Source organism: Balearica regulorum, chromosome 1 (assembly GCF_011004875.1).
Source record: "Balearica regulorum gibbericeps isolate bBalReg1 chromosome 1, bBalReg1.pri, whole genome shotgun sequence".
In the NCBI taxonomy this organism is placed as follows: Eukaryota; Metazoa; Chordata; class Aves; order Gruiformes; family Gruidae; genus Balearica; species Balearica regulorum.
Window position 1 is genome coordinate 174,797,837 of NC_046184.1, and position 26,458 is coordinate 174,824,294.

At 35.7% G+C, this 26,458-nt stretch overlaps 1 protein-coding gene across 8 annotated transcripts in view; it reads left to right on the forward strand.

The window, feature by feature from the left end:
* DACH1 (dachshund family transcription factor 1) overlaps positions 1-26,458 on the forward strand; it is a 368,257-nt gene that overhangs the window by 143,061 nt on the left and 198,738 nt on the right. For all 8 annotated transcript variants that reach the window (XM_075741715.1, XM_075741717.1, XM_075741716.1 and 5 more), the window contains exon 2: positions 12,820-12,935. In XM_075741715.1, the coding sequence (XP_075597830.1) occupies positions 12,820-12,935 (116 nt within the window). The remainder of the gene's footprint in view (positions 1-12,819; positions 12,936-26,458) is intronic.

A 26,458-nucleotide genomic window follows, 5' to 3' on the forward strand; every position in this document is an offset into this window, starting at 1 on the left:
CTAGTTCTCCAAGAAGTACTGATTCCCAGCATAGAAAGCATATTGTTTGGACAACTAGGTGTTTCTGGGGTATCATTAGTACTGGAGTGAACCTTGAAATTGCTAAAGCTAATATGAAGCAAAGTCTCAAGCAAATAACATCTTGGGGAAAACGTTAGCATTGTTGAAAATGTCCATCTTAGTTCGACCCATGCCACTTTAATCAGTTTACAACATCTAACGTTCAGAGATCATCAGCCAGACCGAAATCAGGAGGACAAAAACTTTTGGATTAGTTTATTTGATGATTTTGGATGATTTTTCATTTCTAAGCCTTTAATTTGCACATGGCATAAAATTTTTAGAGCTTTTTCTACATGTGAGCAAGACAGAGCGATAGAAAAGTAAATTTTTGTCAGTAGGAAAACAGAACAGAAACTGAGGTACTCAGCTTTTGAAGCTAAGGCTTTCAGAAAAGTAGAAAATACGACATCAAAATATAATTGTGAATTGGCACCTGCTTTAACTCTTGCCTAACTTGACTCTGGGCGTGGAAAGAAAATGTGGTTGTAGTTATTATAATTAATTTGTATTTCACTGTCATCTTAATGCTCAGAGTTTGAGCTTGTTGTGCCATGAGCTATGTGGACAGAACCAAAAGGTATTTCTGTGTACATGTTATTTATGGAGATGTTCCAAGCACAGACCAAGCCAATTAAACTTCATATGGATGTATATATTGGCCAGCTGTAGCATACCCTAGGAGAGTGTGCTCCAAGCCTGTGGTGCCATTTTGACCATCTTGGAAGTCTTACTCCTGTAAGAAATTCTCTTATATGAAGTTCTGTCATACGTGTCCCAAGCTGCTGAAGATACGAAGTTCCTAAAAGGAAGGGTGAATTGAATTGAAGGTGTCTCAACCAGAATTCATAATGAGAATGCATTTACAACCATTAAAATTACACAACAAATCTGGTCTTTTATTTTGGCTAATGTGAAAGTTTTTGAGAAACATGCTTAGATCTTTTCAGACCTAGTGCAGCAGTAATTTAAATAAATTTCAAAGTCTAATATCTTTCTCTCATAATGTGCTTTGGAGATGGGAGGTAAAGGGACTAAAGCAAGTTAAGTTTCCCAGTCACCGAGTACAGAGCAGATCCATGGTTAGGCATGTTAAATTACATATTAAAATAAACTTGTCAGTAATTGATTTCTATCCTTCTGTAAAATAGATCCTTTGATATCTTCTTATGTAACCGTATTGTATGAAGCTTCACCCAAATGGAGTTGCCAGAATTACACAGAAATATAAGTAATAATACATTCTGACCAGAAGTAGATACATTTGTCAGCTCTGTTTCCTAAAAACGTATCTCTTGTACTACTTAACAGAAATGACTGATTAACTTTTCGGTGTTTCCCTAGGATAACACATTAGTAGCAGACTGTTATTTCCGATAGGGCAAACCTTACATAAGATAGTTATGGGGCAGCTTTGAGCACTCGCTGTATTTCAGACCTGCAAATAACTTGTCCACAAACACTGACTAAAGGATTATGGTGGTATATTTTATGATATCACCAGATTTGATCCTCTGTAGCTTGATAGCAATGCATGAATGACTTTTAAGTTGTTGAAAAAATAACAAAGTATCTTTGGTTGGATCACTTTAATATCTCCACTTGAACTTACAGTACTGTCTATTTTTTTTATTTATTTTTTTTAGGACTTTGGAGGCTTGGATTGGTATTCTGTGTTGTCCAAATTACTATAATACTACTGCTCAGGAGGGAAAACTGTGCTACTGTTCATACGGTTATAGATGCTGCTCTGCAGGGAAAATGGGAGGTTGAATTTGGGTGATGATTGTTTCTGTTCCTTGCCTTGCACAAGGAAAATAAAATGTAAGTTTATTTTAGGGTATTCCATAGTAGAATATAAAGGCCAAGGAAGGCTACATCTAGACTTAGACTTAGATCCCACACCTGGGATCTTCATTTCACAAACAGGAGATTTTGGGGGACTGGGTACACAGATGAAGGATTTTTCCTGGAATATACCATAATTTACTTTTTCCCTATGAGTTCATATTTTGCTGTGTTTTGGAAGTGAAGTGCAACTAGAGTACACACAAGGATTTACTAATTAAAGGGTACCTGCAAGGGTAACCAGCCCTCTTGTATCTCGTTCCACATGGAGTTTAAGTGATGAGCATTGTGCTGGGTGTTGCACAAACCCATTGCTATATTAATAGTTCTGTCCCAAACAATTTGAAGCCTGAATGACAGACATGAAACTAATGAGGTACATGCTCATTAACTTTTAGTTTAGGATTTGCTTACTGCTATCAGATAGAAGTGCACTCAGAGAGTAGACTCATTTCACCAGTGCTACTTGTACGGTGCCACCCAAAATAAATATCTCACTCTGACCCTAGATATCGTCTGTTCAAAGAAACCTGTCATTTTAATGCTCAGTACTCACCGAGTAGATTCAAACATAGATTTGTATTTATACATATATATGCAAATAAACCCCACCTTATTTAAAGGTTTAAATTCTTGCTTTTAATGGATACAGCGTTGTTACCATCAATCTGTATCAGTTGTATCAGTTGTGCAGTTATAGCTATACAGACTAATGGCGAGTCTTTTCGGTTTTTCATATCACTACTATTACTCTCAAATGTACAATAAAAGTCACTTTTAAGCTTTTATTTAGGTGGTTCCAGCAATTCTTTGCAAGTGTACGGTTAATGAGTGTGGGTTTTCAGAATTAAAAATAAGGTGAATAAAGGGCAGTGAACATTAACCACAGTCTCTGGCAGAAGCTAGAATAAAATTTTTCATTTTGAGTATAAATAGTTTTTTAAAGGGCAAAGGGTTTAAGATATAGGCAGCTTCATTAAAAAGGTGACAGTTCACTTGTTTCAGCATTTCATGCGAAGAATTGTGGCCAATTAAGTGATGAATGCATTCAGATATTACAGTGGATACACTTATATGATAGAACTCTATTATCAACTGTTATGAATAAGAATAGCGTATTAATTAACAAACTGCCAGGAGAACCAGAGTATTTCACAAAATACTTACCTGGAATAGTACAATATTTTTTTTCTTTCTTACTTGAGCTTAAACCAGCATTTAAATGTTTGTGTATCTTTAATTTAATACAGGTATTAATGAACACCAGCTTTGTGACCCCTTGAGCAATGGTGGGCTTGTTTATTATGTAGATATTTTTCTTGTGGTGTTTCTGTTCTTCTTTTTTTTTTTTTTATGGAGCTCAAAATGGCAGCTGCTGCCCAGTATGTCCTACTGGAAAATCAATCAGATGTTATTTTTCTAAACGAGTTAAGCAAAAATTTCATAAATTAAGATACTCACTTTTATTATAAATGTATGGTTATATATGTGTTCAAGAGAAGAGTGTGCTATTATATGGCCTAGTTCTGCTCTCAGTCTAATTGGTTATTTGTACATGCAATTATCTGATTTATGTTCACAAATTTGTAATTACATGTGCAAGTTATATGCAGAGATGAATGCAGATGGTTAGAAAACAAGCCTTGAAGCAGGACTCTTCATTCCAACTGAAGTTCATATATTTAAATCATTGTTTCAGGCCATCTGCAGACTCTAACAGACATAACCACATCAGTTACACTTGCTTCACATTAGGAATCTTCTCAGCACCTTGAGGTAGAAACTTTTTTTTTAAAAAAAATAAAAGCTTAAAATTCTCTTAGAATATGTCATTATGGATCAAACCTGCCTTTCTGGCCTATTGGCTCCATGCTTGACATTTTTATAATATACATAGTAGATGATGTTTTGAGGAGATGTTTTTAGAATTAAAAGCCTAAGAAAAGATTAAAACAGTTGAGGAAAAAATAGGCTTTGCATCTGTTATAGTTTGGGGTTTCATGTGGGTGAATAACACTGTTAGAAGGAATCATTGAGCTTGCATATTTAAATTATGGGTGCGGTTTATGCTGTAAGGTTGAGTGAAATGGGAGAGGCATCTGTTATAACTTGACAGAGCATTTGTGGGAAGCATGCACTTTAGATCACTGCTTTTTGTACACTTTTTTTTTGGGGGGGGGGTAGTTGCAAGAATTATTCTGAAAAGACGGCAGTGTGAATAGAGGAAATAAATATGATTTTGCAAGGTTTTCTTGTTGCTATTGCCAGTATTCCTAGATAACTTTCTTCAGTATGTCCATGGTGTGATTTCTGAACTTCTGTTGGATATTCTGAGTGCTATTTCTGAAGCAATGTTTATATCAAGTAAAAATATATAAATATGATTTGAATTTATGCATGAGTTCTGTTTAATAATTGCATTTCATTGTTCATTCAGACTTATTTTCTACCCTAGCTTGTATGGCTGTCATCATCAGAGGCTTGTGTTTCACAGTTATTACATAATCATGAGAGCCAACATACTTAAATGTTTTAAGAACTTTCAGGCAGATCTAGTGTTTCAGCTAATTAGATGAAGCAGTGAACTTTTGGGCTTAATTTACTTCTGACATCGTAATTCTGCCACCCAACAGAATTAGATTAATTTCTTATCTGTTTTTCCCTTTCCAATAGATGACTTAGAGATCTCAATTTCATTAAGAGAACAGTCACATTTCAGTAATATTTTAAACTTATGTACAATCACAGCTGTATTCAAATCTGGTACTGTAATTTACTCCAGTAACACTCAGATTTCTAACTGATTTTATTTCCTTTCTTGTCCTTTGGGTCATTCATATATTCAAATAGTATAGTCAGTCAAGCAGAATCTTTTTCTTAGATTCTTTCATTGTGTTTGTAGTGGGACTCTGAGCATCAAGTAAGCACTGACAGGTGTTGCTGTAATATATACTCTATATATTCTTGCACTCGTGTACCTTGTGTCTTGTATTCTTGTGTCAAGAATATTCCTGATCTTGCTGAAAAGCAGAATGATTTGGGCTGAGGAAGATGGAAATGGCATGACATTTACATGACTGGTCTGTTAGTAAAGGAAATAATTCAACAAAGTCTTCTCTAACCACCACCCCCCAAAAGCTTAGTATCCTAGTACTAACCAGTGCTCATGTATTACTGCGATAAATGGCTTTGGGATGGGATATGGAGTGCAATATATTTTCTTCCATTTAGCTTAATTATTTGGAGAACGAATGAACAGGTACTGCATTTCTGACCAAATACCCATTTTTGGCCATTGTTGTTTAAAAATAGCAGTGAAGTATACTGTTACTGAAATGCGGTAATATTTTATCAATTTGCTTTCTTCACTACTCCTGTAACACAATCTAATTATTTTGAAGATCATTCATATACTTCTTTGTGAAGATTTTTAAACAGATCTTTGTATTTATTTTTATCAGCATTGTTTGCTGTCTCAGTAACTCCTTCTAATATATCATGAGTTCAGCACTAATTATTGCGTGAGAACATTTTCTATTTAACTGTGAGAAGAAAAATAAATTTAAGGTAATTGCACTGAGAGTTTTATTGTTTTATACGACTGCTGCAAGTAAAAAGGACATGGTGTGATTTCTAATGTTTCTTTTACTAACTGCCAAAATAGATATATATGCCCAGTCTTAGAACTGCATTCTTTCGCTTTGTTCTTAAGTGGGAGTAGAAAGGGAAAACTTAAAATAGTAAAGTACAAGGTTTAGATCGATGTACGTTGTCATTTTGTTGCCTTTAAAATGCTAGTTCAGTGCATTAGAAATATTTATGAAGGTTACCTTGGCAAGCAAGTGTTTTCCAACCAAAGGAATTAAATTACACAAAAGGTTTAGTCAGTCTTCCTAGACCTTATTTTTCAGAATTGACACACCCTTGGCTCAAGTCTTATTAACGCGAAGGCTGCACGTATGACACTGAGAGCAGCGTGGAAGCTATCCCAAAACCAGAAGTACCGTGTGTATACCGTGGAGGAAGAGTCCACTGTCTTTGGCTACAGGTTGTCACAAGGCATCCCTGTCTTTGCATTAAGTCAGCAAGTCGCCTCAGGCTGTGACATCCTCTGCCCTTTTGCAGTGGCCATGGTATAGCGGGCACATAGTAAGCGCTTCCAGTGGCTGTTCACCTAAATTTCATTCATCAGGCTTCTTTGAGGTCAAAAATTCTCTGTCAGGCTTTGAAGCACTGAGGGGAGGCAGAACAACTGAGAAATAAAGCCTAGATTTTTCAATATGTACCTAAATGAGATACATAAATGCTGATGTAGCTAAAATTGATATTGATATTCAAAGCTGTTCTAAGCAGTTCCAAGAACATAAAAAATACATTAAATAAATACACCGAATGCTTGTTTCGGATTTGCTGCCTATCACCTCCAAAGTGTAACACCCCCCCCTCCCCAATATTAGTGATTATAAAACTGCCTGGCCAATGGCAGCTTCACTGCATCATGTTTGCTTGGTTTCAAATGAGGACAGTATTTCTGTGCACTAAACTTCCTCACAGACAAGGTTAAAAATAAAACTGTAAATGTAGAAAACTGGCCCTGAAAATAATTACTTTTGGCTAGAAAGGCAGTTTGCCTTCTTACAGCGGGTCAGAGCTGCTGTTTTCTTTAGGGACACTGCATGTATTGAATAAAAATAATTTTAAAGAGTTAAACTTTGTTCGTCTAGAGTTAATTTTGCTCAAGTATTCCTCAAAGTCAGAACATCAGAAAGATAAATCACAGCATTATCTCAACTTTGTTGCACAGTCTTTTCGTTTTATAGTGTATGTTTTGCCGTGCAATCAATCATCTATAAAGTGCTAGTTACGTACTCTGAGAGGTGTACGCTACTCATGAAGAGTTTTGGCTGTTTTGGAACCAGTACCTTCCTTGGTGCTCAGAACTCTAACAGAAATCAATGGGAGGTCTCTAAGGCTTTCAAGGATAAGACCCTTAAATTTTAAACCCATGGCTGTCTGCTGGCAGATAGTGAAAAGAGCTGAATGAAAAGTCTGCTTACTTTTAAAGCCTGGAGATAAATCCGTACCTCTTCTGCCTCCACCTCTTTTGAGATGATTGTGCGGGACCAGATCTTCTGCTGATTGTGTCTGCTTTTAATTGTTTTGCACTATCAAAGTGATTTCTAGGAGCAAGCTCATACTTTGATAATAGAATTGGAGGTGTATAAAACTATGAAAGTATAATCAAAGCACAACATTTTAGCTGATAATAGCCACTGATTCTTCCATTTCTTAATTCTTTAATTCAGCCATCTGTTGTTGTCTAGATCTGGTAACACAAGAAGGATGTAAGACTAATACATGATGATCGAAAGACCAAAAAGGAGCTACTTCAGAGAACTTGCTTTATTTTAGGACAATATACTCTGAATTGCTTCTCATATTTTGTACCTTTCATGCTAGTCACAGTGCAGAAGACATATATACCCTTTCCTTCAAAGATGAAAATGCTAGAGCCATAGTATTCCTTGAAGTATTTGTGAAAGTTGAAGGGATGAAACACAAATCTGACCGAAAAATGATGGATTTATTTTCAGTTGTTCTGGAAACTGTTTTGAATATCTAATTAGCTGATGCTAATGAAGAAAATATTTCCCTCCCTTTTTGAGAGTTTAAAGATTCACCAGTCTGCACCTTTAGTTCCTCTGTCACTTCGTCGTATATTGTAAATCGTGACGATTGTCTACAAACATAAAGCTCAGTTGTCTGTGGGAATGTCTTCTAAACCCTGAAAAAAGTCTGCAGATTTTGATACAAAGCTTACACAAGCCTATATAAGGCAGATGAGTTTTGAGGGAGCTAAATGTATATAGGTGCTTCACTTTGAAAACTGAGTACTAAATTTGTGATATGTGATCATGTAGAAAACTTTCATTTTCTTATTCAACATATGTTGAGATATCTCACACACTAAAACCTAAGTTTTAGAGAGGAAAAAATCTAACCTACATATTTATATTTCTGAAAGCAGAAAGAATGTTTCTATTATGTCTCTTTTAATGGGTAAACAAGGAACTGGTAACTTCCCTTTGACTTCTCAGCTCTTTAAAGCAGTTAATTATTGCGGCTTCCTTGTGTTTTTGTTGAAATTGTCTAATTTCTGCTCCCTCTAATTTAATCTTCAAAGAATGAAACAGTAGAGAGAAAGACCAGCTATGACTTCCAGATGTAGGTCTGATTCTTCCAGCGGTTACTTGCGGAGTCCCAAAAGACTCCTTGACTTCTCCGTACTGTGACCCTAGGTATTCACACGACTTATGTTGGCTTTTTGGGTTTTGGCACTTCAGGCTGTTTATCTTAGCTCTAAAAAATCCAAACTGTAGTCATCCTTAAAATCAAGATGGGTCAGCTTTGAGTAGTTTACCCATTGAGATAATTAGCATTACCTTAAGAAGTCGAATGTGTTTTCAGAAGAACCAGTGTTGTTCTTCCAATGATTTCATTCAGATAAAAGGCAAAATCTTACAATATCAGTTATACGTCTATAAAAGCTTATATATAAAATCTAAATTTGAGTAAAAAAAGTATTATCAACAGGTTTTAAATGATGACTTTTGTATCTCAGTGACATCAACTAGAAGTATAACTTACATTGCTCTGGTGTTTAAATATATCTTTTGCATAACTAGTCAGCTCGTACCTATTGAAATTATATTTTCGTACTGAAGACAAATCTACTAATTTTGATACAAAATAGGAATGTGAGTACTTTGAAGCAGGCTTCTTATCTTGGAATGAAAGTGAGCTTGTCCTAAAGTAAAAATAAATAGTTCTTTACTATACCCAAGTTTAGGAAAAATACCAACAAAATGATTCATTAAGCTATTTTTATCATTCTGTTTATTATAGTTAAACTAATTTGCTATGCTTTTAATGTTTTTTTTAAAGAGTTTATCATATAGCTATAAAAATTATAATGAACTACAAAACAACTTGCAAGTTTTCAAATAGAATCATAGTTATTATTTTTTAAAGTAATCTTTACATACCATTTTTCCTCCAACTTTGGTAATGTTTCGTACAAAATTCTTGCAATTCTTACAGTTTGAAAACAGATATTATAAAATGGTAGTTGTGGTGGGTTGACCCTGGCTGAGGGCCAGGTGCCCACCAGAGCCACTCTATCACTCCCCTCTTTCATTAGACAGGGGAGAAAAGGTACAATGAAAAAAACTTATGGGTCGAGATAAGGACAGGGAGAGATCATTCTCTAATTATCATCACAAGCAAAACAGACCGAACTTAGAGAGGGAATTCATCTTATTTATTACTAAGCAAAACAGAGTAGAGGAATGAGAAATAAAGCCAAATCTTAAAAACACCTCCCCCCACCCCTTCCATCTTCCTGGGCTCAACTTCACTCCCGGCTTCAACCTCCGCCCCCCCCTCAGTGGCACAGGGGGACGGGGAGTGGGGGTTACGGTCAGTTCATCACGCGGTGTTTCTGCCGCTTCTTCATCCTCAGGGGGAGGACTCATCGTTCCCCCACTCCAGCGTGGGGTCCCTCTCACGGGAGACAGTTCTTCACGACCTTCTCCAACATGAGTCTCCTCCATGGGGTGCAGACCTTCAGGAGCAAACTGCTCCAGCGTGGGTCCCCCACGGGGTCACAAGTCCTGTCAGCAAACCTGCTCTGGTGTGGGCTCCTCTCTCCACGGATCCACAGGTCCTGCCAGGAGCTTGCTCCAGCGCGGGCTTCCCACGGGGTCACAGCCTTCTTCAGGTGCCTCCACCTGCTCCGGCGTGGGGTCCTCCACGGGCTGCAGGTGGAATCGCTACACCCCCTCATCCTCCCTCCATGGGCTGCAGGGGAACAGCCTGCCTCACCATGGTCTTCACCACGGGCTGCAGGGGAATCTTGCTCCGGCGCCTGGAGCACCTCCTCCCCCTCCTTCTGCACTGACCTTGGTGTCTGCAGATGTTCTTACATCTTCTCACTCCTCTCTCTGGCTGCAAAAGCGCTCTCTAACTGTTTTTCTCTTTCTTAAATATGTTATCACAGAGGCGCTGATGGGCTCGGCCTTGGCCAGTGGTGGGTCCATCTTGTAGCCGGCTGGCATTGGCTCTATCAGACACAGGGGAAGCTTCTAGCAGCTTCTCACAGAAGCCACCCCTGTAGCCCCCCCCACTACCAAAACCTTGCCACGCAAAACCAACACAGTAGTATTTCAAGTTACGAATTTGGCTAATGAAACAAGTGCATAATATGGATAACAAATTAAGACAATTATTATTGCTTAATCGGTTATTGGGGACAATCAGTGTGTGCTTATTTTAACCAATCAGAGAGTTACTCATTTTAATTGTGTATTGCATAGTCTGCTGTGACTCCACATCAGATCTTCCAGATCTTAAGAAATTCTTACTTGTGTTTTTCTGCCTTCTCATAAGGAACAAACATTTCTTAAATAGATAAAGGCCTTTTAATATTAGACTGGAGCTAGTGCTTTGACACTTAAAAATTATGTCAGGATAAAAGAGGTTTATTTCTCAGAAATGTCATTTAAATATTGTTAGTTTGATTGGAATTGGGAGTTTAGGACTTCATGAAAACACTTATTTGGTAAAGTTTGGGATAAATCATGGGTTAGAGTGGGGTTACTGGGCTCATTTATGGTTTTGAGTGTGACAGCCCTTTTGTATCGAGTAGTGCTTGATTGTAGAAGGTGACCAAAGGAAGAGTTTTGCCTTGTATATTTCAATATCACTAACCTATAATTTCCTGCTGACCTTCGTTTACAGACTTGGTCCATGGGTGTCTTCTTTTAGACTTTGAAGAGGGGTGGATTTATTCTTCAAAATCAAAGACAAAAGCATTCAGACTTCACCATGGCTATCTTTGGTAGTAAGAATTAATTCATCAAAGAGAATCTTTGCAGGAGTGAACTTGTTTTTTTTTAAAGACTTGGAGGTCATTGGTAGGATGTGCATTATGCCATGGCACCCTGCTTGTGGTTTTTATGCTATTGTCAGACTCTTCCGTACTTATATCACAGCAGTGATTTGAGAACAGTGCATCATCGTAGGTATTTAAATTAAGCCATTAAAGTTTTCTTACATAGGGCATTTTTTTGGTGGGTGAATATATTAGATACACTCCATTTAAATCAGATCATTTTTGTCTATAATGTTTTTATCAGTTTTATGTGTATTCATGGTATGTTTATTTTTATTGTAAATCACAAAATAAATTTCAAAAAGACAGACAAAAGACACATAATTTGGTTCTATGAGCTGGAATAAGACAATATTCTTTTTCTACAACTGTTTTTCTTGTAGCTGTGAACATATGATGATTTTGTTTGTATTAAAAAAAAATCAAAAATCCCAGACCAATCAAAGAAATTATCAAGCTTATAATTTTAATAATGACCTGAGCTCAGGACATTAAGTTGGGAATTAATGATCAGTTAAGGTTAATGACTCAATGCCTTGAGTCATTAAACTCCAAGAAAATGCCTTGTACTTTGATTGTTTTTGGTTTATTAAAGGTAGGTTGTTGAAGTTGCAAAAAGAAGGTTATTTATTTCCAAACACAAGGCGAACAAATATGAACAGAAAACAGAGGTATTTTATTATCTGCCTCCTGCAGTCCCAGCATAGCTAAAAATGCCATTATCCCTGATGAGAGTTTTGTTAGTGTGAGGACCTAAGGAGCAAATCCTTTCATAGCCACCTTTCTTTTCCTTCCTGTTTTGAAGCAAATGAAGAACCTCGAATGTTTGGCAAAGCACAGGTTAACACTGCAGTGTTCGAACGGCACATCACCTTCTTCTGTGAAGTTATTCCACAATGTCGCCTACATAGGCAGTTACAGGATATTGCGATAGTGCTATGTTATGATCTGTACATAAGAATAGAAGCGTTTGGATATGCATTGATGTAGCAGGTACATATTTGCACATAAGTGGGTAATGAGTATTTTCATTGTAGTCCGCATCTAATTTGTATGCTACTTACACAGTCCAGGAGATGTAAAGTTGTGTATGTGAGCATTTAACAGACAAGGAGTGCTTAAACCTGAAGCCCTTTATTTTTCCATACTGGACAGATGTAAGCTGCTGTGATGGCAGTTGCTCAACAATACCTTACACATAATTCTGCGTCCTTTCTGACATAAAGTAGTACATTTAAAGTAAGGTGTCTTAGTGAGATTTTCACTTTAAATAGAATAAGGGTTAAATGATAACTTGACTTATCTTTTAAATGACAAAAAATAAAGAAATTGCAAGACCTTTTCACACATTAGATATGTATTGTCATTTATCATCTAGATATCAGGCTAGCAGTGCGAAGTAATAAAACATATCATCGAAAAATGTGCTATAGGTCTGAATCACTCTTTCATTCCACCTCCCAGCTAACTGTAGTATTAAATCAAACAAGCAGAACATTTCCTTAGGCAGCCATTGCCTTTTAATTTCCTGAAGAACCTTAAAATATCATTCATTACAAGTACTACACATATTTGGTTTTTAAAAGTCTCATAAATCAATAGCAGGCTGACTGTAATAATTATTACAAGTTAGTGCATAATTTTCGTGCTGAAGGCTGCATGCAGAACTTTAGCATATGCAAACGAGGCAATTCAAACTGTGTATAGATATTAATATGAAGAAGCAGGTAACGAGGTGCAGGCTATGAATTATGCATCAAGAGCGGCTGATCTTCAATGAGGAAAATGAATTCAGCATGTAATCTAATTAGTGATGGAAGTCTATTACATCTAACTGCAAAAGCAACCGTCCTTGAAACAAATTTATTTACAGTCCATGTTACCACTTGAAACAACTTTGAAATGATGTGTAAGACAACAGCTTAATTGTAAAAATTTTTTTTGTTTGTTTGTTTCAGTTCTAGACCTGGAAGGCCTCCTAAGAGGACTCAAAGTGTCACCTCCCCAGAGAATTCTCATATCATGCCACATTCTGTCCCAGGCCTAATGTCTCCTGGAATCATCCCGCCAACAGGTAGGATCACTAGAAACACCTTCACATGGGCAATCTTTTGAATTCATGGCTTATATCCACTTATTAATAAACCTAGGTCTAGGAAACCAGCACCCAAATATCACAAAGGAGTTCCCCTAATGTAACATCATTGCTACATAAATGTATTGTATGTAATGGAAATTGTGGCAGCTCAGAACTGTAAAATACAAATAACTGAGCAAATAATAATCCTTTATAATTTTTTCCCTCTTCTTTATAAACAAAAAAACCTTTCAAAGCATGAATTACCTATCATTAGACAATAATTTCCATACTCATTTTTGGTAGATCAGATATCTTCTGATTTTTTGCTGCTTTGCTTGATTAAATAATGTCATCATGAATATAGTTGCCTGAAGAAACTGAGTTAGTTAGTTAAAATAACTCCATGCTGCACACACGTCCTTCTTAATTTTTCATCCTGAAATTCTATTTTTGATTCGTCTCCTGAGGCCTTATACTAATGTAAAGTCCTGTAACAATCTGTTTCTCAAACTACTATTTTCTTTTGAAAGTTACTATAACATCTCCTAGCAGTGACTTGCTCTTAGACATATTTAAATTAAGAAAGGTTGTGTTGCAGGAAGGAGATGAACAGAGTCACCTGGAGATGGAGGCACCCAACAGTCAAGCTGTTGATGGTGGTGCCACATTCCCTCTCTTCATGTTACAGATGAGTTGAATTCTCCTGCTTGCTTCAGCAAAGTTCACCTAAGCTTCCACTTCTTCCCCAGTTATTCCCCACTTGTTTGCACAGCTTAGTCTTGAGCACAGATTTTCTTTAAGGCAAAGGAAAGATAATAAACTAGACAGATCCAAATAGAGAGGAGAATTGCTGGGTCTTGGAGATTGGATAGATGGGTGGATGTTTGAGTCCGTGCCCATGATCACATGCCTGCTTAAGTATGAGCGTGATCCTTGGCGTGGTTTTGGTCATAGCTGACTAACATCTTCCAAAAAAATGCACAGTTCAGGAAATACCACATGCCAGAAACTGTTGGCAGTTTGGATGCAAATGTCTTGTCTGGAGGAGGGAGGAAAATGAGGAGAGTTTAGCTCTGTGGACAATGTCTCTTGGCCTTAGGGCTTGAGAACTGCTTTACATACTGAGATAGACAAATAGCCAGAAATGTTTTATTAGGAATTTACAGCTTTTCAAAAGGTTAAAGATCAAGAGGAGATGATCTCCTCTTCTCAATGAAGAGAAGTCAGACAACTAAGGTTGGTAAGAGAGAGTTACAAAGTAAGCAGAGGGAAGGAGGGATGAGACTGAGAGTGCAGGCAAGCATGGAAGGGTGTCAGGCAAGTAGGACTCACAGTGGTAGTCTGGGCAGGTGTGACCAGAAAAAAAAAAAATTGGAATTAAAATATCTTATACAATTGGAATTACAAGATAAAATCTAATAAAGGAAATAGAGTTGGTTCAGAGTGAATGCAACATGAGAATAATAGAAAGGGTCTATGTGGAGAAAGAACAAAAGTTTTTATAGGGCAGAAGCATTCCTGTTTATGAGGGAGAGATCAAAAATTGCAGAAGCAAAGGGAAATTATTTGGGGGAAGTAAGGCAGGAAAATATCAAAGAAAAAAATGCACGTGAAAAGTAGAAAGGAGATGACATGAAAGAAGTCAGAGACAAATAAGCAGGCTGAAAAGAGGGAGACTGGAAAAAAAACCCCTTGTCAACAGTATCGTTTGGGGTTTTGTGTTACAGTTAATATGTAAAAGCAGATCGCCTCTTGATATGATATCTTCTGGGGATTTTTTTTTGCACTTTTTTTATTCTAAGCAGCTTAAAACCACAACTTATGCCTAAAGTATCCAATTCCTCTCTAGTCCTTTAAAGCTGGTCGTAACAAGTTAATGATAAAAATATACAGTACTAAAAACACAGATCCAATTTCTTACATTATCAGCACACAAAACCAGATGTAGACCTTTTCAAAATGATGATTAAAACAAAAGAAGAAAATAATTCAAAATTAAAGAAAATAGGCATATGTAAGATTCATCGAATCCTTTTAGGATGGTAATACTTTGTGAGTCTCTTGCAAAAGAGGAAGGGTTTACATGAAATTGCTATTAAGCTTGAACTGGTTTCACATTACATGGTTTACCACAACAGAAGGGGTGAGCATGATTTTTTCCCATTGTGGTGGTGTTGGGTCTCAAACAGCACAAAACCTGCAAACACTAACCCTGTTAGCAGCAGGCTCTGGGGTATAGTGTTCCACGGAGTATGGCTCAGCAAAGGTAAGGAACATCATGACAGTCATTCCAGCATTTTATAGACAGGCAAGTATATATGTAGGTTTATAATCTGATCTTGTGAGTTCAAATCAATGAACATTTGTGCATCTACATTGTGAATAAGTACCAAAACCACCCGAAGAGCCGTACGAAGAAAGAACTGCTATAACTCCAATAGATGATGTAGGTGCAGTTGTTACGTGCTACCGCATTAGTTGATACTAGAAAATTCTTGCCGCTTGTGAATGCTTTTGTTTGTATTTTCACTGTATACTTGTGGAACCACAGAATAATTGAGGTCGGCAGACTGCTGGAGATCATCTAGTCAAACCTCTCCTGGTCGAAGTAGGGTGACATAGAGCAGGTTGTTCAGGGTTGCGTCCAATTGGGGTTTGAGTATCTTCAAGGATGGAGATGCCACATCTCTTTGCAGCCTGTTCCAGTGTTTGACTGCTCTCAAAATAATCTTTTTTCCTTACTTTTCAATGGAATTTCCTATATTTCAATTTATGTCCATTGGGCAACACTGAGAAGAATTTGGCTCCATCTTGTTTACTCCCCTCACCCCCATCAGGTATTCATACACATTGATAAGATCCCCCCTGAGCCTTTTTGCAGGTTGAACAGTCCAAGCTCTCTCAGCCTCTCTTCATATGTCAGGTGCTCCGATCCCTTAATCATCTTTGTGACCCTAAGATGTCTCATTGTTTGAGAAGTTTATGAAGTTTGAATTTCTTGTTAGAATCCAGCTCTAAGCAGAAAAAAATCAAAGTACCAGATTGTTAAGTGCTCCCCCCACTCTCTTTCTCTCTCTCTTTTTTGTAACAAATTCTTCTTTTTAAGCTTTCTGATTGATTTAATAATCTGAGTATAATAACTAAGTTTCCTTTCTGCCTACAAAAGAGTATAAGTGATCACACAAACAATTATGTGCTATTTAATGCTCTTAAAGTAACAGAGATCTGCAATTATTAGGTATATCTAGGATACACAACGCTATGATTTAACGTATGATTTTTACTTGAAAATTTTCCTTATTCTGAAATCTGCATAATACAGAAATATACATTTAAAGGTGGAAATCCTGGTTTCTAAAAGGGCTGGTTCTGCATGCATTGTTTATGTGTGCAAATAATACTGATACAAAAGCATATGCTAAGACTTCGCATGAAATATCATGATTGTGTATTTTTGTTAGAGGCCAAATTGAGGATCTCTTGAAAATGTATTCTATTACTGGTCCAATCTGAAAACCCATGCAGAGAATGGTGCATCATCACTTAGAATGGACTCACTTTAGAGAAGTATTTAGGGACTAAGCTGAGATTTAGGGACTGTACTGAGAAGGAAAATCAAAGGGAAAAAAGGAATAATATTCCACTTATTTTTTAGGAAGCATAAATTGAAGAACTGAGGATCACCTCTTGGGTGATATTCTGTCCATTTTTGTCACAAGATTCACAAATATTATCCACAGTTGCTGATCTAACCACTGTCTTCATTAGGGTCAACTGACAGAATGTTCCCAACTTTAGAAAAGACTGGTTAGTTGACAAAAGACAGTCTTATGTTTATTAAAATAAATGTAGGACCTTTGAAGGTTTGACAAAAAGAGAAATGTGTAGTAACGGGAAATAAAAAGGTTCTTGAATTGTCCAGAGAATTAAAATCTGCCTATGTTTCAAATAAGGTAGTCAGAATAAAGAAGAGTTTGGTGTAGGTTCAGACAAGTGTACTCACTTTTCAGGCTTACCTGGATAACACCTTGAAGCCCTTCCAAAACTAGATGGCTCATCATAGTTAACTTTGATCTGCATATCTCCGTGTACTGTGGATCTTTTCTTGGCTAATGTACTTAGAAGGCTTCAAAAGTTGTCTAAAGTTGAAACGGTAGATAATTGTAATTGATCAGAAAAAACAGTGCTGTAATACCTGAATAGAGTTTATGATATACGTTGTGCTCTGTATTTTTATATCTGTACTTGCTATATAACGTATAAAATATTTCCATTATTTTTCATACAAACTTTGAAATGCAATTCTCTTACTTCCCAAATTATTTTTTTTTTCATAATTATTCTTAAGTATTTTAAGTTTTGAAACTGTTTTGTAAAGCTCCTGACTTAATTCTTCGGCAGCTTGGCCTGCTGAGTCTGTAATCTACAGGTGATGAAATAAGTAGCTACAAAACTGTTGTATTTATTTCAGGAACTGCATCTTTCTCTCAGAGATAAAATGTGAATATAAAGTGCTTTTGGAAAGCACTGTTACAGTGCATGATAAGATCACTACTTCATCTATCTATATACATATAGATATATATTTGTAAATTAAAAGTAATTTCAAAACACCTTACCTGTTTAATTTATCACATTAATTTTACATTAAATTAGTCTCAGTAATTGTTGTTGCTATTATTATTTTGAACAGATTTGCTTTATGATAGGTACTTCTGTCTACCTATTCCACATGTGATACTAGACTCTTCTTTTCCAATGTAAAGATATTAAGCTTCCTCTGAAATGTTTCATGTGTGCAAAGTATAACTCCTTTCCTGTATTAAACTCCTGTTCTGTTTTTTTCTTAAGTGATAATCTGAAGATTTAATTTCTAATCATCCTTATTTTCTCTCTTGCTGTGTGCCTGAATCAATAAAAGTATATTCCAACTTCCATCCTGTACAAAACTCTCTGAGCCATGAAGCATTTTTATGGGGGGTTAGAGTAAGGAGAGAGTTGAAAGGTTTTGTATAGATTATTTCAGCTTGGAGGACAAACGGAGTTCACAGATGCAGCTGTTGATAAAGTGTGGCAACGGTTCTGCCAAAGTAGAAGATGGAATTATTTGGTGTTTAAAGAAAGATTAATCACATAATTAAATAATTTCATTTTCTCTGGCTCACAGTTATTGATGTTGTATTAGGCAGAACCGAAAGAATGTTTAAAATATAATTATGATTGTGATTATATCCACATCATATTGGATATTACCAAGAAACAAAATCTGTAGTTGGAAGTATTTTCTCCTGGTAGACTCAGTCCTGTAAGGTCTTAAGAATGTATTTAACTCACCTAAGTGAGTTGAGTTGATTTCTATGAGTATTGCAGAGGCTAGAAATTAAAAGTTTGAGTTACATACTTAGGAATTTTGAGAAGCAAATCTATTATTCACTTATTTATATTATGTAGTGTGCACATTTTGTGATCCTGTGTTGGTTAAAAAGATACACTAGTAAAATTGAGTGACTATTGCTTACTTCTTTTAAAATGCACTCCATGTTAACACAGTGTTTTGGTTATTAGTGTTTAATGATTTTTAACGTTAGCGTCGCTTTTGATTGGTGTTATGGGATGATATGCTGTTTATCTGTTGGGGTTGAACTAGCTTATTGTAAAAACAAGCAACAAAATTCTGCTTTCAGAGTGATAAACTGTAATCTAATTCAAGAAACTGAATCAGATTACACAAACGTTTTTGCACCTCATTAAGGAGTAGTCATTATAATTAATGTGAAAGTTCTATCTTGTTCACTAGTTGATGTGTCAGTGGGAAGATATACTGACTCAAGTCTGTAAATATATTATTTCATAGTTTTAAAAATCATAATTAAGGTGTAATTCAGGCCACCTGTCCTCTTCTGAAAACCCTGTCATAATTTTGCCGTATTATCATCCTGTTGAATGGCTAGCTATCTTCTACTTTATCACAAGAGGTTTTTATCACTGAAAACCAGTTCTGAAAGCTCACTAGTTTAAGTTCCAATGAGTGCCTTACATTCACTAGTTAATAATTAAGTTGATTTTCCATGTAGCCACAAATTTTATAAAACCCCCCAAATCAAATAATTTTTTCAGCAACTGTTGGAGTAAGAATACAAGACACAGTGGCAACTTGAGTGCTTGGCTGTACAATCTCAGGCATATGCAAATTCATTCTTTTCTGACTTTTGATATTTTACTCCTCAACCTTCATTTCAAATGTGTTAAAATTAAATTTATTATAGTACTTGAGCAGAATATACTGCCATATAAGAATTTATTTTGGGGTCCCAGTAATCAAAGGATCACACTCCTGTGAACATTCAATGACTTCAGTAGCTCTTTGTAAGAAAATAGAATATGACTACATGGTTTATTATAGGCAAATGTATGGAAGATCTGCAAGCAGGCAGATTATAAACTGTCTCTGAATCTGAAGCCATTTGCTTCTGACAACTGTTTTATTTCTAGCCATTTCTGAGCATGAGAAAGCTTGGAGTGTCTTTGCTTACAACAAACAACACAGACATAGCTTTTTTGGTCGTAAAATCTTCTTAAAACCAAGAATTACCTGCAGAAATAGAACCTTTTTTTTAAAGAAGTTTGAATCAATAAGAACTTGTACATTTTGTGGTATTATACCATACAACACTACATATCTTGAAAGCCTGCAGGATACTGTTGGAAGACTGTGTAAGTCAGTGGGTCAAACCTCATGCAGGTTCACCCACTGCCTGTTGAGAGGAGTCCCTGAACCGAACTGTTTCCAGAAATGCTCCGAGCTTTTTTGATTTAAAGGGAACAAGTTCCTTCACTTCAAAAGCGACTCTAGGATTAAATATTTAGGCAGTGAGGATAGTCAGGTACCTCAACACGCTCAAGGTACTCAAGAAGGACTCAAATTATTTTACAGTGCAGTTATAAGCCAGTGAATCCTCTCTTCTACTTGCATCTTATGACTACTCATTTACTATTAGGTTTTGATGTGCACAGATTTATTACCTTTCAGTGGAAAATCTAAGATGAGAAATTTTTGTTTCTTCCTAGATCACAGAATAATTTTGTCTTCTGAAGGCTGAAGTTGTAGTGCTACTGATTTGTGAATTTCCCCATAAGAGAGAGATTTCTGTACCAGTTGTGTAGGACCCCAGGATCATCTTCTGTGAAGATAGCTATTAGATATTAGTAAAGCCTCTGATCACGTGTCGTGTTTTCAGATATATATAGCTTTGCCAAGTCAGGGTAGATTTAACATGATCAGAAAAAAAGATGTGTCTCTGACTTTAGAAATGACCCTCACCCAAATTCCAGTTTCTTGTTTCAAATCAAAAAATTATATTAAACATCTTGGGGGGAAAAAGCCTCCATTTTTCAAAAAAAGGTATTTTATCATCAGGATTTTCTATAAAACAAATAACATGCAAAACAAAACAAAACAAAACACCGACCTTGTGATAAAAAAGAAAGCAATTAAAATCTTATTCTTAAAGGCAGGTATGTGGCAAAGTTATCAATGACTAAATTTGGACCTGATAATGGAAGTGTTTACTAGTGATTACGATAGCTTTCTGAATTCCAACATACTATTATTTGTAATTGAAATGAAAAAGTTATTCAAAAGATACATATTGCAGAGTACACAGATTGTTTCATAAAATTAAATTATTGAAAATGGAAGCTTACCAATTATGGGAAATACTTTAATCATCTTGTAGCTCGGATTTCAGGCAGTCTTTCAAAAAAAACCCATCAAGATAATCACGCTGCTATGTTTGCAGTTTGTCTCATAATAAACCTAATATTTTTCCATCCAAAGTCTTGCTTTTTAATGAGAATGTTTAGCCAAAATAATTTGATATCAAATAATATAATTTCTAATTAGTTCAAAACTAAGTTTTGACAGAGCAAACAGTGCGTTGCCATTTTAAACATGAAAAACGGAGTATTGTTTTATTAAACATTGCCACTAGAAATGAACCTGAGCTGCTGAATTTGGAATAATATCTCAGTCTTACAAACATGATAGTCTCTTACCTGAATGACGTTGAGTTCTGTAGCAATATAGTAAGATGGTACTTGTTGGAGTAAGCATAGCAAGATTTGGTACAAAGGTCAATATCCATCACATTGCTAATTATGGTTTTGTGTCATAACGATGACATGAAGTTCTTGGATGCTATCGAGGTGCCTATCTCCTTTCCTATAGAATTAGACTACCTATGTCCTTGTGTGACATGATCATTGAAGGGTGAATGATTTTTTTTCTCTTCATTTTATGTTTGATCTGCTACCAGTGCTACATACTGCATTCAATAAAAGATGAGTTCAAATTTATATATTCCAAAGTCCATGATTTCATTATCATATATTTGGGGATTCTCTAAAGTACAGGAAGAAATTGCAGCTTAATGTATTTAACTAGTTTTCAGGGTTGGTTTTTTTTTGGTGGGTGGTGTCATATGTCATTTTTTAATATGATTGCCTCCTGGTTAAGAACAATGTGTGCTGTGGAGTTTTCCAGATCTCATGCAAGGACTTAAATATGAAGGGAATATCCAGAAAAGACATCGGATAGCACAGGTATTTTTGTTATATGATGTAGATGAACTTACAAACTTACTCAAGTAGATGATATCTTCAAGAAAAGTATGCAAGCAAGCATGATTATATCCGGGCAGCTTTAGAAGACTACAACTCAAGCAAAAAAGAATGAGCTAAGTAACGTATCAACTGATTTTATTAATACTTATTTTAAGTTATCTGTGTTTGATAACAGCTTGGAAGGGTCAAGCATCTAATGATCACATCATATCTAACCTTTCAGGAAACAAGCTTATTGAACACAAAATGAACTTTGTCAGTTTTCCAAGGACAACCCATCACTATGAGTTGTCCTTATGACTTACAGCACTAGTAACATTGCCTGCATGAATTTTGTAAGACAAGATAACATACTATCAAAATTGTAATGAATCCACTATCAGTTGTTCACAGTGCACTGTGTTGTTGTTACTAATGTTGTCCTATGCAGTATATTAGAGCTATCATAAATTAGTAGTCTTAATTGGGACAAGGTTTTTGAAGAGGAAGGTTGTTCTGGTTCAAGTCCCAGGCTTAGGATTCCAAGGCAGATTGTTGCACAAACTTGATTCTAGATTGTCTGCAAGTTGCTTAACATTTTTTCTTCTTGGTTGGAAATCACAGAGTATTTATATCAGAACTGGATTGTGATGTGAAGTTAAGCACGTAAAAAAATGTGCTGATGAACTGTACTGAAAATATAAAATGATCTGTCAGTTATTGCTCATGGAGCTGCCTCCAGAGCTCATGGTTTATGAAAACTCAAGCTGTTGGTCTGTGCTTCCATGCATTTAAAATGCTATTATTTTACTTTCTTCAAATGGGAAGACTTCTTTTATTCCTTCAAGATGCAGAAATAGGTAACTATGTTGGTTGGTTGCTGTGAGCCTGAGGCACAAATTGGAAAGGCAAACAGAGTGGGATGGAGAAGGGTAGGAAGGGGGTTAAAAAAATGGGATGTGTGTGCGATGGAGAGAAAGATAGAGAGAAGGGGGGAGGGAAGGTAGAGACTTCTGCTTTATGAGTTGGTATAACCAACTTATTTAATGTAATACAAGTAAGTTTGTTTGCTATTGACTATTAATTTGTGACTATTGAGAGGTTACAAAGCTATGTTGTTAGAGTATTTGTGTCATTGCTTTCAGGTGTTATCCTCTTTCAACACTGCATATACAGGAGGCTTTATTTTGTTTTTCTGAAATGTTTTTAGTTATAAATGTTGTACCAGTAATTCTTAAATCATCTCCTTTCAATCCAGTCTTAATTGCAATACGATACCATGTTCAAACTGTCAGCAAAGAATAAACTGTGACTGTATTAGAGACGTGACTGCTATGGACGTTTAGAAAAAAATACTAGATTGAGGAGAATGTTACTGCTATTACATTGCTTTGATGAGGTCATCAATTAATGATGTATTAGTTTCTGACTATGAAAACAGCAACATGCTGGGAATGAGTAAGCTGGAGCAAGGAGAACTACACCTAGTCAAGACAAAATTAATAATGTCACTGAGTCATTTCAAGTCATCAAAATCCATAGCAATGGCAGATAGACAGACAGCGTACTGACAAGTTTTACTGAAAAGTAAGGTTTTGTCAACATTACGTTTTCGTTAGGTGGTGGCTGAGATTTAGATTGACATAATGGAAGTAGAACAAGTTGCAGGGAGTGTTTTAAATGGGCAGATGCATCTACTAAATTTCCTTTTCTCTATATTCATTATGCTTTCTGATATCACAGGCACCAAGACCACACATAGAGCTTGAAGAATCCATGCCCCTATTGAGAGGAAAGTTAATAGAATAGCATTGCTTTCTACAGACTCTGCTTTTTTTAAAGAATGTTTCTGGCACTTATAGTGGAAATACAGAATTCAAAACATGAGGTGGTGTCACCTGCATATTCCAAAATCTCCATTTATGATTACATCAGCTACATGGAGCTACATTGCTAGGAACCATGAAAATCAGGGTAGGATCTTAAATAAACATCACTACTAAAAAGGATGATGTCATTTTTATGTTTTCTTTTGACAATAAACTAATTCCTTAATTCATATGCTATGATGCATCAATCCAACGTACAGAGACCTAGCTATAATTACCGTATTAGAATACTGACTCTGTAATGTCACTTACGCTTGAACTTCAGATGGTGAGAAAAGCTGCTTAAACTCAGTGCAAACAATGATACATTTTCCCTGTACCCTTGTTTCATAAATATATGTGAATATGGGAAGAAAAGGACTATGTTACTTGGGCAATTTAGTAACTTGGTAACTTACTACATCACAACAGTAGATTCTTTTTGCAAGTACCAGACTAGCAACAAAAAGAAAAAAAAAAAACAACACAAACCCAGGCGGTTTCCAGCATCCCATCAGTATTCAGTGCAAGTATTCAAGAAGAGAAAGGTGATTTCTTGTGAATCAGTACATTTGTTTTGAAAAGTATCTCAAAAGATTCTAGTAGATTAATATTTCGTTCAAGTGGAAGAAAACAGTGGCTCCTGTGCACTCAGTCACTGTGTGACAAAACAATTTTTAAAGTAATTTTTTTCCTCTATTGAAAGCTCAAATTATATTCGGCCTTTGAAGTCTCAGATATGCAGACGCGGAACACACTGAGGACAACATACTCCTAGAGGTGAATGACAAAAAAATATAGCAATAGGAGCTTCATGTTTATGGAATGTGAAATAACTCATTATGAAATAGGATTTAGCTTTTTTTTTTTATTAAATACAGCCATAAGAACAGTTTACATAAAATGTAAATGTTTTAGATTTCTCTTTAAATTGATTTCTATTATCACCAGGGCTAAAATTTTATATGGAAAGACTATAAGGAGGCAGTGAGATGTATGTAGAACCAAAATAAATGTTATCATAGTAGATAACTCATAAGCTACATGAAAAACCCCCAAATGCTTACACCCCAGGAAGATCTGGGTAAGAGATGCTACTATTTAGGTTACTATTCCTGTAAATAGTATGACTTCTATGGCTGCATCTGTACCAATAAATAAAACAGTTTGGAGCTGTTCTTTGGCTTGGAGGGCAAGCTTGCATCCTGCATCTTACAACTGCAGGTCTAAACTCTTTTTTATTATTACACTCTTTCCCAACCTGGGGAAAAAAAAAGAAAAAAAAAATCATTTGTATCTTCTCCTGAGGAAGAGTTCCTGGCCAGTTCTGTTTCTTGTACTGTCCATGGCCAATTATAGAACATGTTTTGTAGCTATACTACAAAATTACTACTAGGATGAATATTTCACTTGTTGAGTTTCTAGTATGGTTTTTGTTTAAAGAAACTAGAGGCAAAGTTTGTATGGAAGTTTTATCTTTTATTAGACTAAATGCCAAAAATTCACAAGCTTTTGGAACACAAGCACTTACTCATGTCTGCTGAATGAAGTTAATTACTACTACAATGTAAAAGCATCTGAAAGCAATTAAAAATGCTTATATGGAAATGCTGTTTTAAGTATAAGCAACGTGGTTTCTCCACCTTCTGCTCAAGAGCTAGATACCATTTGTCCAGTGAGCGTTAAAGATGATAAGTTTTTTTCATTAAAATTTCTTGCAGTATATCTTTTTTGGATTAATTGCTTTCTTCTTTGCTCCAGGAGAAAGCTTTTCATCTTTTCGATGTGTTTTTGATCTGCATTTGCCTTCCCTCTTTTTCACTCCTGTTCTGGAGGTCTCAAGTTACCTTTCTGATGATGATGAAGAAAAAACCCCATACATTTTTCTATATGTACAATGCACTTATCCCTATGTACAGAAAGAAGCACTCAGTCCAAACACTGGATAATTGCCATATGCACGTCCACTCAGAAATTCAAGGAATTGTTAGCTGATTTTGCACTTGGAAACAAATCGTTTAAATTAATCTTTTTTTTGTGGAAAATTTAAGGTCATCATGAGGCAGCAGGTATGCCAACATGCCCTGTAACTGCTGCTATCTGAGTCTTTAAGTTATGGATAATCATTCATATCAATTTCTTTTTTAACAGACTTGTGTCTGCATAATTTTCTCAATTAAAATATTTGCTTTTAAAATACTTTATAATTGTTAGTTGCTGTCTTTATAGTGTTAGTAGAGTCTGTTGTCTTATTATTATTATTGTGTTTTATGAAATGTTTTGTTGGTATTTTGTTTTTCATTTATTTATTTGCTTGTTTGTTTATTTATTTATTTCAATCTCCACTTATATTACCAGGAGTGAATTTGCTGATATCAGTCAAGATATTAAGCTTGGTATTGAGACACTGTATCATCTCATAATATTTTGAGTTCCAAGTCACATGCCTTAAGCAAATATTTTCTCTTATTCTATGTGAGCAAGTATTTTAGAAGTTTCTACAGGTGGTCTGGGACCTCACCTTTATTTGTGACTTCTTATTTTCAACTAGTTCTCCTTCTCCCCTGAAAACTGATAGAAGGAATAGAATATATAATTCTTTATCCATCCTAATTAGAAGCATTTTCCTTAATGAGCACTAGAAATTTCACTGGTTCCAGATTTACACAGATTTAACCTTGGCATGAATTTTGGACTATATAAACTCTGCTTTATAAACTCACAGAACTGTGGTAGTAGTGAGTATTTTAATTTATTTTCCTTTTTTCCCACTCCTTTCTCAAATCTACTTTGTCTTTATTCAATATTCAGATTTATTTCATTAAATCTTTAATAATGGAAAGAAATATTTTTGGAACAGGTAACAGTAAATGAAGAATAACAGTAAATCCTAACAAGACTTTTCCCTGGGATGTTTTCCCTTACCATTCATTCTAAATATTTAATCCCCTAGTCCTCTCTAGCTGACCAGGCAAGAGTTTCACAGAACTTTCTTTGGCCAGTGGAATGGTACTTTTAAAGTTAAAAAGAGTACCAGGATTTTGTATT